This window comes from Pantherophis guttatus, chromosome 3 (assembly GCF_059756535.1).
Source record: "Pantherophis guttatus breed Tessera chromosome 3, ASM5975653v1, whole genome shotgun sequence".
Classification (NCBI taxonomy): domain Eukaryota; kingdom Metazoa; phylum Chordata; class Lepidosauria; order Squamata; family Colubridae; genus Pantherophis; species Pantherophis guttatus.
The window spans coordinates 64,158,883-64,171,517 of record NC_142065.1 but is presented as its reverse complement, the minus strand read 5'-3'; the positions used below and the strand labels follow the sequence as shown (position 1 = coordinate 64,171,517).

Here is a 12,635-nt window from a genome sequence, read left to right as displayed (position 1 = left end):
TGCTGGGAGTACATCCGGGAACCTATACCGTTCACTGCCTTTTTGCACGATGGGAGATGTTTCAACGCGGGAACAGCTCAGTGTATGTATAATTCCACGCTCGTATTAAACGCGCCTAAAGACTAAGCGTGCACGCCGGTTATCGACATATTCGTGACTGCGATGAATAAATGATTCGTAATACAAAAGTGTGTAAAGGATACTTGCTTTCTCGCACGAGAATCTGGAATTACTATATGCATTTTGGGGGATTCATGTCAACATGCGCCTGCAAATGACTCAACATAGATATGAAAGTATAAAGATGCCACGCTTTTTAAAATATTAATTTTCTATTTTTTTTTCCCTCCATGAAAAATCCTGAAATTGCCACTGGCAGATCTTTTGCTTTTAACGAAGAAAGGAGCCGTAATGCTGTCAGCAGGTTTCAGTGGCTGGATTCGCAGTGGGAAGCTAAGCCATAAGGCAGTTGTTTTGCATGTAAACATGTGCAAATCCACAAAATTACGCAAAATTGTGTAAATCACAATTTTGTAAATTGTGATTTACAAAATATGGCTTCATATTCTTTTGTGAAGGCAGCATTGTCTTTCATTCAACAACTAAAATAAACCATAACTTTATCACTAAGTTTATGTATGAAACCAACCAGTATGTTAGATCCTGAAGCTTTTTTTTTTGTAATCTTGTCAGGAGATGGGGATAGACTAATGAAATTTTGCTGAATTGCTAGTACTGGAAGATTTCTCTTTTTAGGGAATTGAGCATGGGAAATGGAGATTCTGCTGCTCATAACTTTAAAAGGAAAATAACTTGTAGTCTTTCCCAATCTAGTGCCACCCAGATGTTTTGGAATTACAACTTTCAGAAGTCCCATTCAATCTTTGGCAAAGTTGGTTGAGAATCATAGAAATACTAACATATCTGAAAAACAGGAAGTTGGGAATCTGAAGGCTAAGGATTGTGGCATATTTAATTATATTTTTATCCCATTCATACTCAATAAGGCCAACACTGCATTTGCATGCTTTATATCAGTATGCAATAATTGTTCAGTTCTGCAACTGAAAAAGCTTATCTCTAATAAGATAATTAAAATATCCTCCAAAATAATCCCAAAGTAAATTACACACACATAAAGGGCATCAATGATCAGGCTAGCTAGCAGGTCAGGAAGAGAAAGAGTTAAATGTAACCAGTCTCAATAAAAGTGATGGACTGAGCCCTCTTTCCCCATCCTTTTCATTATAGTAGATAGTGCTTTTAAATAAAATGCTATCCAAATGTGTTATATCTGTTTTAGATACAACTGGTCTGGTTTTCCTATGGTGGACAAATACAGATCTTTTGTGGATTGACAACTGTACATGCCTTTGAGAACTGCTTAGACCCATGATGGCGAACCTATGGCACGTGTGCCACAGGTGGCACATGGAGACATATCTTTGGGCACCCAAGCATTTCCTTAGCTCAGCTCCAGCACGCATGTGCGCGCTGGCCAGCTGATTTTCGGGCCTTCCAGTCCCACCGGAAGTTGGGAAACACACCATTTCCGGCCTCCAGAGGGCCTCCGGGGGGGATGGGGAAGGCCATTTTTACCCATCCCAGACTCCAAGAAAGCTCTAGAGCCTGGGGAGGGCAAAAAATGGGCCTGCTGGGCCATCACGTGCCAAAAGCGGAGGGAGCATGGGGGGGTTGCACATGCATGCACAGGGGGGCGGGGTGCACACGTGTGCGTTATCTCCCCACGCTCCCCACGCTTTTGGCACGTGACAGCAAAAAGGTTAGCCATCACTGGCTTAGACAATAACCCCATGTGCTAACAAAGTTTACCCGAATTTGAATTGTAAACATTCAGCTGTCTGAATGGAGCTTTAGAATCAGAACCAGAATTTTTCATAACTCTTTCCTGTGTGCTTCACTCTGCCTATCTAGATTCAGAGATCACTTACTTCCAAGATTGAAATTTTATTATTATAAAAGTGCCCTCTTTCCCACATCCTCTGGATGATTTTAGTGAATTTGCCACTTGTAATGTATTTTATTTTAACGTTCGTGCACCATACTGCATCTAGTTTTATATGAAACAAAGGTTTTTAATGGAGTAACCTGAGGGGCCCCCTTATTTGCTGGCCCCTTGGCCAGTAAACTTATACTATTTTGCAAATTCCCCCAAATAAGACATCCCCTGATAATAAGCCCAATCAGGCTTTTGAGCGCATGGCAATAAGGCCAAGCGCTTATTTCAGAGTTCAAAAAAAATATAAGACAGGGTTTTATTTTCAGGGAAACACGGTAGATGAGTTTTTTTAAAAAAAAACTAAAGAAAGAAATGATTACGCTGAAATTGCCCTATTTTTCCCTGTTTCTGCCTCCAATTCCCATTCCTGGATGCTAGAGGAATGGGATTAGGTTAATTTCAAATTAACCCCTTGTTCTGGTGACCTATAATAATCTCAAATTAAAAACTATTTAAGTTATTCCACTGTGATCTCAGTTTGGATTTAAGTGACATATTTTATATGAAACAGTATATTTGGCCATATGTGGCCAGAATTTTTATTTTTAAACATCATGTTTATCTTTCTGCAACTATCAGAATTATAAATGTTTGATCTAAAGTTATTTGGGAATTTGTGTGTTGATTTATGGAAACAAAGTGCATTTTCCCCACCCTAGATCTTAAGATGGAGAGCAGCAGCAAGCATTGCTTGGTCTGTGCTATTGCTTCCTCTGTGTGTGGCAGTGTTCATCAGCATTACCAGTATTGACCTCTTCCATCCTGTTCAGTGGATCACAGGTATGTACAAAATGTACCCAATGTTGGATAATTGTGCTGCAGAATAATACTGCTGCATAGTACTTTGTTGTATTTTAATCACACTGCTTTGTACTTATTATGTTGATAACGCTTATGCAACATTTCAGATTGTCACATCTCTGATCATGGTTTATAATGGTTTAGTTAATTAAAAAAGCCATCTGACAAAATCTTGTCAACTTAAAAGAAACTGCCAGAATAATTTAGTTGCCTTTCGCCAGCTCTTAGCTTTTACTAAAGTTAGATAAAAACTAAGATACGGGGAAAGACAGCTAAAATTTTCTCCTGCATGCGTGGATTGTACATGCAACCGTGGACAGTGAGTTGAGAATTTTGCTAGAAACTATGGAATCTCTGGTGCTCTCTGAGCTTGGTTGTTTTCTTATAGACATTTCATTATCCAACTAGGTAATATCTTCAGTACAGAAACTCTTAGGGCATTATTCAGACTTATAGGTCCTAAACTGTTGTTCCAGTTACAGCTGCTTTATAGTCCTTTCTCAAAAAGAATTCACTTTTTCTGTTCCAGATTCTTTCAATGATTTGTATACATCCTATGTGATCTTTTGCCTACTACTGCTGTCTGCGGTGATACTGGTAATAAATGTCTTCAATGTTCAGTTTCACGCAGGTGAGTACTGAAAGCCATATCGAATAAGATGCACCGCCTGGCCCTGACCAGTGTCTTAAATATATCTGTACTTTTAAGCTTCATTTTGGGGTCTCTCTTATTCTATAATCCAAAGAGAAATTGAGTTATTCTCCTAATTGTTCCTTGAATCATCAGTATCTAAGAATTCTCACAAAGCTGGCCTTTGTCATTGAAAAACTTCTCTGAAGGTGATTTGATGGGCAGGATGGTTTGAATATGAATACCTTTCATATTAAGAGCTATCTAATATTAAAATAAATGGTGGTGGTTGGAATGCCGTAGTTTGGAACATGATGCAATAGGAGGGAAACCTAAGGGAGTGGTTTAAGGAGGAGATGGTTAATGTTGTTTTCTTTACTTTGCAGTTGTACCTTCTATTCACTGCTCCCGATTAGCCCTAATAAGCAAGATTATCCACCCGCAGCAGGTGATCCATTCAATTGCCCATGCTGTGATGGGAATGCTGGTGGCTTGGTGTGCTGCAGTTATGACCAAGGGGAAGTTCCTCTTTTTGTCCATGCCCTGCACAGCTACCACTACAGAAAGGTATAATCCCGAAGCTTTCCGTTTATACATAACATGTAAAAATGAATAAAAAGAGCATTACCAAAAATTTTAAAATACTGTTTACACACCTTGGCTCGTTCAGGGATCTTCTCCGGTCAGTTCTCTGATCTTTGTGTGCCAGCAGCAGACAAGCCGTAGTAGATGGCATAGCAGGCTGGTGGGTGTGTTTGTAATCTTTCCTCTGCAAATAGAGAATGCAGGTTTTGGTTTTGGACATCATGTTTTTTGCCTTAATGACTTAGTTATTCGTGTATGTTGTACAAACAAGGCCAATCTTTTTCTCCCCCTCCCCCTCCATTTCAAGTGTGGAAATCACGCAAATAATTTTGTTCAGACCAATTTCTTCTTTAGGATTAAATTATTGTAAGAAGTCATTGGCAGCAATAAGCAGAAATATTTTCTTTGGGCTACCTTTGAGTAGAAGTTACGTTGAGTTTCTTGCTTCTGAGACATTAATCATTGAGAAAAAAAACCATTTTCACTGCAGCTAATTACAGTCCTGTAACATTTGTACATCCCTGTAGGATAGTGCTAAGACACTTGTGCTATGGGAAAGAACTCGCGTGAAATTTTGCTGTTTTGTTTTTAAAATAAGGGGAATTAGTTTACAAAAAAGAGGATTCCTACCCCTTCCAAAAGTACCAAATCATCTTGTATTTAAATCAACCTTCTCCATTCTCATGATCTCCAGATGATTTTGAACTTTATCGAATGGAAATTCCTGGAGTTCTGATCTCAGCATATCTGGAAGTTCGCAACATTCCAAATAGAACTTTTATAAAAAGTGCAAAATCAGATACTATATTTTTGAAAGTGAAGCAAAGAATAAAATTCTGCGTGACTGCATGCAAAAAAACTAAAATTGCTGTTTTGCTGCAGTGCTGCTGATGCTACCCTTCACACATGCCTGAATGAATATCATCTCTTCCTTTTACTCCTTGGAGCTTTTATGGGTTACAGTTACAGTCTCCGATATCTTGTCAACAATTTGAACTACCTCCCATTTCCTGCCATACAAGTAAGTTCATAAAATACAAGTGTACGAAGACCTTACATCTGATCTGCAATAGTGGCCAGGATATGTCCAGGGAATGAACCTTCCTCAAAAAAATACCTACAATAGTCACACATTAGGCTAAGCCAGTGCAGGCTTGGCTTTAGCAGGATGGATAAACCCACTGAGATTTTATGCTGTGGTTTCTTTTATAGGATACATTCACATATTACCCTAAACCAACATAATCAAGTCATATAATGGCTTGTTGTGATGTTTTAGCTCTTAGGACGAAAGCTGGGAATGTTGCATGTAGGGAGATACAATTTAATGAGGACAATTTTATATATGTGTGATTTGTTAGCCAGAACAAAATGTTTTCTGTCCTTTTTTTTTTTTTTTTTTGGTGAAACCTGTCCTCAGGATTGTTAAACAATTTTGCAACTGGCCATTTGGGAGTTATCATTTATTTTCATTATTTACTGTATAAGCCACTCCAATTAATTCCCTATGCAATAATGGAAAAAGCAAGTATAAAGCAGCTACAACCTTAAGACAACAATAGGATTGTTATGCAACTTTATAGTACAGTATAGCCTTTATTGTCATTGTACATCACGTATACAACGAAATTAGTTAAGTTAATTTTACTCATGTATTATTAACTTTTTTGTTATGAAGATAGCAGAATCTCTTTGTATGTTATCTAGAGAATAGTGACTAAAATGTTAAGTTAGAACAAGAGCATTATGTATTTGTATATAGCTAGCAAGAACATTTATCTATTTGATATATATCTTTATTTTCCCTCAATAATGACTCTCCAGGTCAACTTTAGCAATTTATTGATTGATGGGGAAAATCTATATCTAACCTGAGTTAAATATATTTGGTTTATTTTACTTAGTCTATAACTTATATCAGAAAAGTTTAGAATTTGAACAGCTTCCTTGAATTTCAATCTTTGTATTTTCTGCACATTCTTAGAATTGTTTTACCCATTGAAAAAAATGAGTATTCTAATTTGTCTAGATCAGGTTTATCTATTTTGGAAGACCTGCTTAGTCATCAGGAAAACTAGAAATGGAAGACCTGTTATATGATGTGATCAGGTTCTTTTTTTAAAATTTGGAACCAGACATACAGCTGCATGAATTCACATGAAGTGGCAAGAAAGTTAGTGCAGTTTAAAAATTCAAGTAGAGAAAAAGTGGTTCTACGTACAGTAGTTGAGAAAAGTGGCTGATCAGTAATATGGGGCAGAAGTGAACTCTAAACTTGGACAAATATATCTTGATATTTATCATTTCCACTACCAAATATGCTGCAAATATGCAAAATACACCTTTGTGTCTTAGATGAAGGAAAGATCTTAGCATAGCTTTAACTTTATATGTACCTATCTGTTGTGGCCCCCCAGACTCAGACAATGAGGAGGTTGGGGAGGAATTTGGGCCAGTGCTGGAGTCTGGGGAAGGCTCTGATGGATGCTCTGCCGTCGGATGCAGAGATAGAGCCAGGGCCGTCTGACATTTCCCAGCCACTGGAGAGGCAGCTGCCTTTGGAGGCTGATATGAGTGAGGAGGAAGAACAGCTGGGCCCTGTTCCAGATGCACGTATGCGCAGAGCAGTTAGAAGAGGTGAGCAATGGAGGACAAGGAGTCAACTCGGGAAGCAAAGCACATGTGGACGCTGAATTGCCCCTCTCTGGCTGGGGAATAAATAGAAGGAAAAGAGAGTGGTTGTCGTAGGAGACAACAATTCATATTACTGAAGATTTTGCTCATTGTATTTTGTGCCACAAAGACTGCTTGCCAGAACTTAATTTGCAGCCTTTTGGCTGGGAGCTCATGGCCTTGCAATTATGGCAAGGAATTGATAAGGTCTGTACCGCAGTTAACTCTGTGAAGGACTATTGCCTGGAGTTTTCGGTGGGCAACTGCAATTAATTCACAAGAGATAAATAAAGAGGGGTTTTTCGTGACAAGGAGTCTGTTTCTTGTTTCTGCTATGGCTGGGTCAGAACACTATGGTAGAGCATGGATCCCTATGTTTTACTGTCAAAATGTTTGAAAAAAATGACTTTTATCAAAATACAACTAGTGCAATCTCCATGTACTGAGTGCCTGTCATGGTATATGTCACAAAGCAATAAAGCACCTATAAAAAGTATATTGATGTGTAGCTGCAATGTGTAAATTAGAGTCTTACCCCTAGCTAATAAATATTTTACTGTATTAAATTAGGAAAAAATAAAACTTGACCCTGAAACTTTATCAGGCAATAAATGTAATGTGGCAGGATTGGAAGATTGTCCAATTTAAAGCATGAAAAAGTCTTCACGTTCAATATGATATTCCATTCAGAAATATGTGTATATAATTTTTTCAGCAATACAAGTATCTGCGCTTCAGAAGATCTCTTCCACTGTTGGCCAAACATAGTTGTGTGGAGTCGTTTTATATGGTTAGGAACTTCTGTGCTGCTTATTACTTCTTTGGTAAGAGTTTCCTCTTTATCCCTTCCTTTCCTGTTCTGCAAAACGATAGAAAGAGGTTGGTTTTAAGGCAGGATGAATCTAACTTTTGGTCCTGGGATCAATGGAAGAGGAGTTATTGTGCAATTGTTTTTTTTCTCTGTATATCCATATGGGCAATATAAATGTGGAAGGATCCTATTTATCGCATTTACTGTATATGGTGCCCTCTTTCAAAAGCTCAAGATTACGTCCATAACATCCCTCTCATTGTTTCTCACACAACCCTGTGAAATGATGGATGAGAGAGTGATTGATTCTGCTAATGACTGATAATGGACTTGAACCTACTGTAGTTCTCCCAAGTCTGGGTCTGATTGCCTTGACTATTATATCATTCTGGCTCCCTAGAAAAACTGACCATTTGGGGGAATACAAGATTGTTCTGTGTGATGATATTATTTACGCCAAGTATAGCAGCTAGTTTTTGGCAACTTAACCAGATGAAGTCCATTACTATAACTTCAGAAGTCCAAGTTAATAGAGCATAGAAAAACATGGTTTGCTACAAGATGCAAGAAACATTTATTTGTGTGTTGTGAGTAATGTAAAATGTGAGTCTATAAATGGTGATCTGAAACTACTTGAGAAACCAGGATCGCTCTCTCCTCCCCTCCATACTGATACTTCTGTTTGCATTTTGATAGTATTGATAGCACCCTTAAGATGTCACAGAAGGAAGATGTGTCTTTCTCTGTAGGGTTCAAATTCAGTTCTCTACACCTGGAGCAGTCTGATACATACAAGAAGGTATTTATATTGGGTTGTGATCTTGACATAATGAGACTTTGAAATCAGTGGAACAGGTTTATTATAACCAACCATGCCCTGTTGATAGTGCTCAGATTATTCTAACTGAATTTGGACCCAAACCAGTATATTAAAAAACAAATTCTTTTGAGTTTTGTATTGGCAGTATAATTTTTTGTTTGAAAGTTCTGCATAATTTATCAAAGCAATATATGCCTGTGATGTTACCCGTTGATTGTCCTATTTATGATTTATCAGGTTATATTCCAAGGACATGGATAATTACCACAATGAACCTTCGTACAGATAGGTTAGTAGTACCTATAAACATGTATTTATGGTGAATTGTATCTTCCCTACTCTGTAAACTATAAAAAGCAATGTAAGTGCTTCCAGTTAAGTTCACAGGTTGTGATGAAGTTTAGGATAAAGTTTGCTTTTTAAGTATGTTTTATTGGTGAGGATTTAGTGCTTCCAAGAAGGGATTATATTCCAAGAATGTATCTGTAAATTGAAAGGATTCTGTACAATGGTTTCAAGGGACACATATTTGCAAGTGACAGCATTAATCCAATAGAGCTATAAGCTATTTTTGTGAAACATTTGTTTGAATTTAATAAGTAAATTCCTTAAAAAGATTTTCCTAAAAAACAACATATACATATTCTAAAATATTGGTAATGATATCAATACAGTAACAATATATTAAGCAATCATCACCCAAACACCCAAACACATCTTTGACTATTCAATTTTTTAACTTACATAACTTACAGGTAGTTCTCGACTTGATTGTAATGAAGCTTGCTCACTATAGTCATAAGTCGTGACAGTTGTAAAGCAGATCACTCATGTGACCAATCTGATTTTACAATGGCGGTTGTTAAACACCACACTTCTTAAGCGAACCAATTGTTTGCTATTGGCTGATTTTGCAAGAAATTGGAAGTGCCAATTTTCAGTAAAAAAAAAAAAAAAGTCATATGCATTCATGTGACTGTGCAAACCATCATATATGCCAAATGCCCAAAATTCAGTCACGTGACCACGGGGACTAGTTTATAAGTTCCCTTGGGGAGGTCTAGCTTTGAATGGTTGCTAAGCAACCAGTTGTAAGTCAAGGATTGGCTATACTGTGTTTAGGGCTCAGAAAGTTATGCTTTTGATAAATTGCTTATGTATTCATATCACACCCATCAAATTGTAGGAAGGAAATAAACTTTATTTTTATTTGTTTATTTGTCTTTCAGCAATTTTCCTCTTCTGGACACGGTGGCTGGTCTCCTGGATTTGTCTCTTCTGTATCATAGCTGGTTATGTGGTCTGTTTCTACTCATGACATGGTACATCGCATGGCTTCTCTTCAGAATTTTTTCAACCGAGGTGGGTGCCACAGGCCCTCTGCTACCCAAACACACTATCCCTGCTCTCAAAGTAGCTTTCATTTCAAAAACTCGCTGTTTAATACAACTACTGTTACAATAAAGTCAACATCATTGCATTGCATTATATTGAATTACTAACATTCCCATTTATCTGTTGATTCTTGCTACTTTGACAAGCTTGCAAATGAGTATTATGCCCTAAATAACATCAATAAAAGATGGCTTCTTATTTTTGCATCAGCCGCAGTATATGTTTTCTATTTTTCAGGCACATCACTTTCCTATCCAACCAACTTTTGCAGAAGAAGCAGACCAGTGTTTACCTAAAATCTTAAACAGCAACCCCCCACCCCTTTTAAAGGTATGTCTCTGGTTGGATATGGAGGCTGCCAATCGGTATGATTACATGTGTGATTATAACAGAAATAATACAAGGGGAATTTGGCAACAAAACCAAGTTTTTATTATTGGTTGCCATTGTCAAAATCACAAGTTAGCTGTGGCTTACCCTTACTTACAGAAGCTAGATTGGGATTTGTCTGTTATCAAAGTCAAACTACTCTGTCTTAATTCAATTTGCGAATCTAACCATATGTTCTGATTGTTCTTTTTAAAGTTTTTTTTAAAAGAAACTTTGTATGATTATGGTTCAACTCTGGAAAATAGAAAGCAAATTAAGCCAGCTTTGCACTATTTCTAAAAAAAATTTCTCTGTAGTTTTTGGCTTTACAGGACCTGATGTTTCTTTCCCAATATTCTTCTGTGCGTCGTCAAGAGGTCTTTAGCCTCAGCCAACCAGGTACTTGAAAAATTACCGATGTTTTGTTAAATGAAAAGGGAAGTAATACAGAGTGAGAAATAAATTGATTTTTATTTAAATTGAAGAGTTTTGTTTGCATTTGATATTTGGATGTGAGCATGACGTAACTTTTTATTATGAATATTTATTTATAAGATTTATTTATACATTACTTATACAGATTTTTATAGAACCATGTATTTTTGGGAATTCAAAGTATTTATGGTCAGAAGAAAACTGATTAAGAAAATATCTTAAGATTTAAAAAGAAAATTATTTGTACTTTTTGTCCATTGGTGAATGTAAAGAGGTGTAAAATAGAACATGGCAATTAGAATAATTATCTTGCATATTTTCCTAATTTGTTGTTGGTCAGTAAACCCATATATAATATGTCAGGATATCACTTCTGACATTTTAGCATGTGTAGGCTTCATTCTGATAACCTAACAGTTTTGAAGCAATAGAATCCTGATTAAAAGTTTATATTGTATGGGGATATAAATTCTGTATTTCACACATTGCTCCATTAAATTTTGTCTGGTTATGTATATTAGATTAGAAAACTATCTCACATTGTTGATTGTTGCAAGAAATGATTATTTCTATTAGTATTACTAAAATATGTTTTTGTCAAATAGGTGGTTTTCTTTCTGCTCTAAATCTGTTATAAAATCAGAATTGAAGGGACTATTTAGGTTATTGTGATAGTTACTCATTGACATTCTGTGTATCTGACAGGCGGGCATCCATACAACTGGACTTCAATTTGCGGGGAGTGTTTGAACCTACTAAGTGATCTGACACAAAAGCTGATAATCCAACAAGAGATTGCAGCTGCAAATGGAAGATTGAAACAGCCATCTGCAGGAGACTTGACACAGTCCTTCAGTTCTCCAGGTAATGGACAATGTTTAATCCAACGGCTACCAAATCTGAGTTGCCAAGATCTAGATGATTGCTAGGTGGCAGCAAAAAGATAGAGATACTTCTTTGCTGCCATCTAGTGGTCATTTGGATTTGCACAATCAAAATCTGGTAGCCTTAGCCATGCATTTTTTGAGCCTTTAAATCACACCAAGTCTGTCAGACAGGAAAGAACTGCATTAGGAAAAGAATTGGCTAGCGTACTAATGTAGCATTCATGAAAGTGTGAGAAAAAGATCAGAGTGGGTTTCTGTTTCACTGGCATTTTAACTTTTTTTGTCTGATAACAAGCAACATGCTAATGAACTGCTTTAGATTTAATTTCTTGGCATAGTTTCGTTGGCATAATGAAATCATGACATGCCTCTCCCCCCAGCGATCACATAATTACATTTTGGACACTTGGTAACCAGCTGACATGTATGACTGGTTGCCCCACAGTCACATGCCACAATTTGTGATTTTTTTAATTTTTTTTTTTGCCAGTTTCTGGCAAAAGTACCCATTCAGGAGAATGGTTTGCGTCTACAACCGGATGATTTGCTTAACAATCACCATAAAAACGGTGGTAAAATCAGGCCTAGTCATGTGGTGCCTCAGTCTATGACTTTCCAGTCCCAATTCTTGTAAATTGGTTGTAAATTGGTTGTAAGTTGAGAGCTACCCATACGTACCCAGATATATCATTGTGGCAATTTACATTGCTGTGGTCTATGTCCTAATACATTGGGTTTATTCAGCCCACATTATCAAGGATAACCATGACAAGTATAATTAAAGAATGGATCTTTAATTTTTATCCCACAACCTGTAGCTTGTAGTCCACATGTGGCACCTTAGCATCTCATTTGCAGTTCTCAGAGCTTGCATTGCAGAGATTTGCATACAAGTAGTCTAATTTCAGTTATTCTATGTTTTAGTTTTTTTTGGATTTTTTCCCTCCAAATTCGAGAATTTAACACTTTTGAGAGCGAATATTCTCATTCTTATTGAGTGTCCACAATAACCCCAAATCAGCTCAAAAGAAATATTTGGGGCCACTTTTTTAGTTGAGGGAGTCAGAGTTGAAATGGAAATAATATCACATTGTCAATTCTACTTTCAAATTCCTGAAATAAATGGGCCCTCTTCCTTCTGATAACATCCTGAAATAATCTTCAAAGATCTCAAGACTGAAAGGCTCCTAGCTACTTTGATCTTTTAA

The 12,635-nt window shown here is 36.9% G+C and overlaps 1 protein-coding gene across 2 annotated transcripts in view; it reads left to right on the top strand.

Moving 5' to 3' along the window:
- The first annotated feature begins 3 nt into the window (after window positions 1–3).
- NDC1 (NDC1 transmembrane nucleoporin) overlaps window positions 4–12,635 on the top strand; it is a 29,056-nt gene continuing 16,424 nt past the window's right edge. For both annotated transcript variants that reach the window (XM_034415116.2, XM_034415115.2), the window contains exons 1-11: window positions 4–82; window positions 2,680–2,800; window positions 3,351–3,452; window positions 3,839–4,019; window positions 4,920–5,058; window positions 7,426–7,534; window positions 8,579–8,630; window positions 9,571–9,703; window positions 9,974–10,066; window positions 10,423–10,504; window positions 11,246–11,404. In XM_034415116.2, coding sequence (XP_034271007.1) covers window positions 50–82; window positions 2,680–2,800; window positions 3,351–3,452; window positions 3,839–4,019; window positions 4,920–5,058; window positions 7,426–7,534; window positions 8,579–8,630; window positions 9,571–9,703; window positions 9,974–10,066; window positions 10,423–10,504; window positions 11,246–11,404 — 1,204 coding nt within the window. In that variant the 5' untranslated portion in view covers window positions 4–49. The remainder of the gene's footprint in view (window positions 83–2,679; window positions 2,801–3,350; window positions 3,453–3,838; window positions 4,020–4,919; window positions 5,059–7,425; window positions 7,535–8,578; window positions 8,631–9,570; window positions 9,704–9,973; window positions 10,067–10,422; window positions 10,505–11,245; window positions 11,405–12,635) is intronic.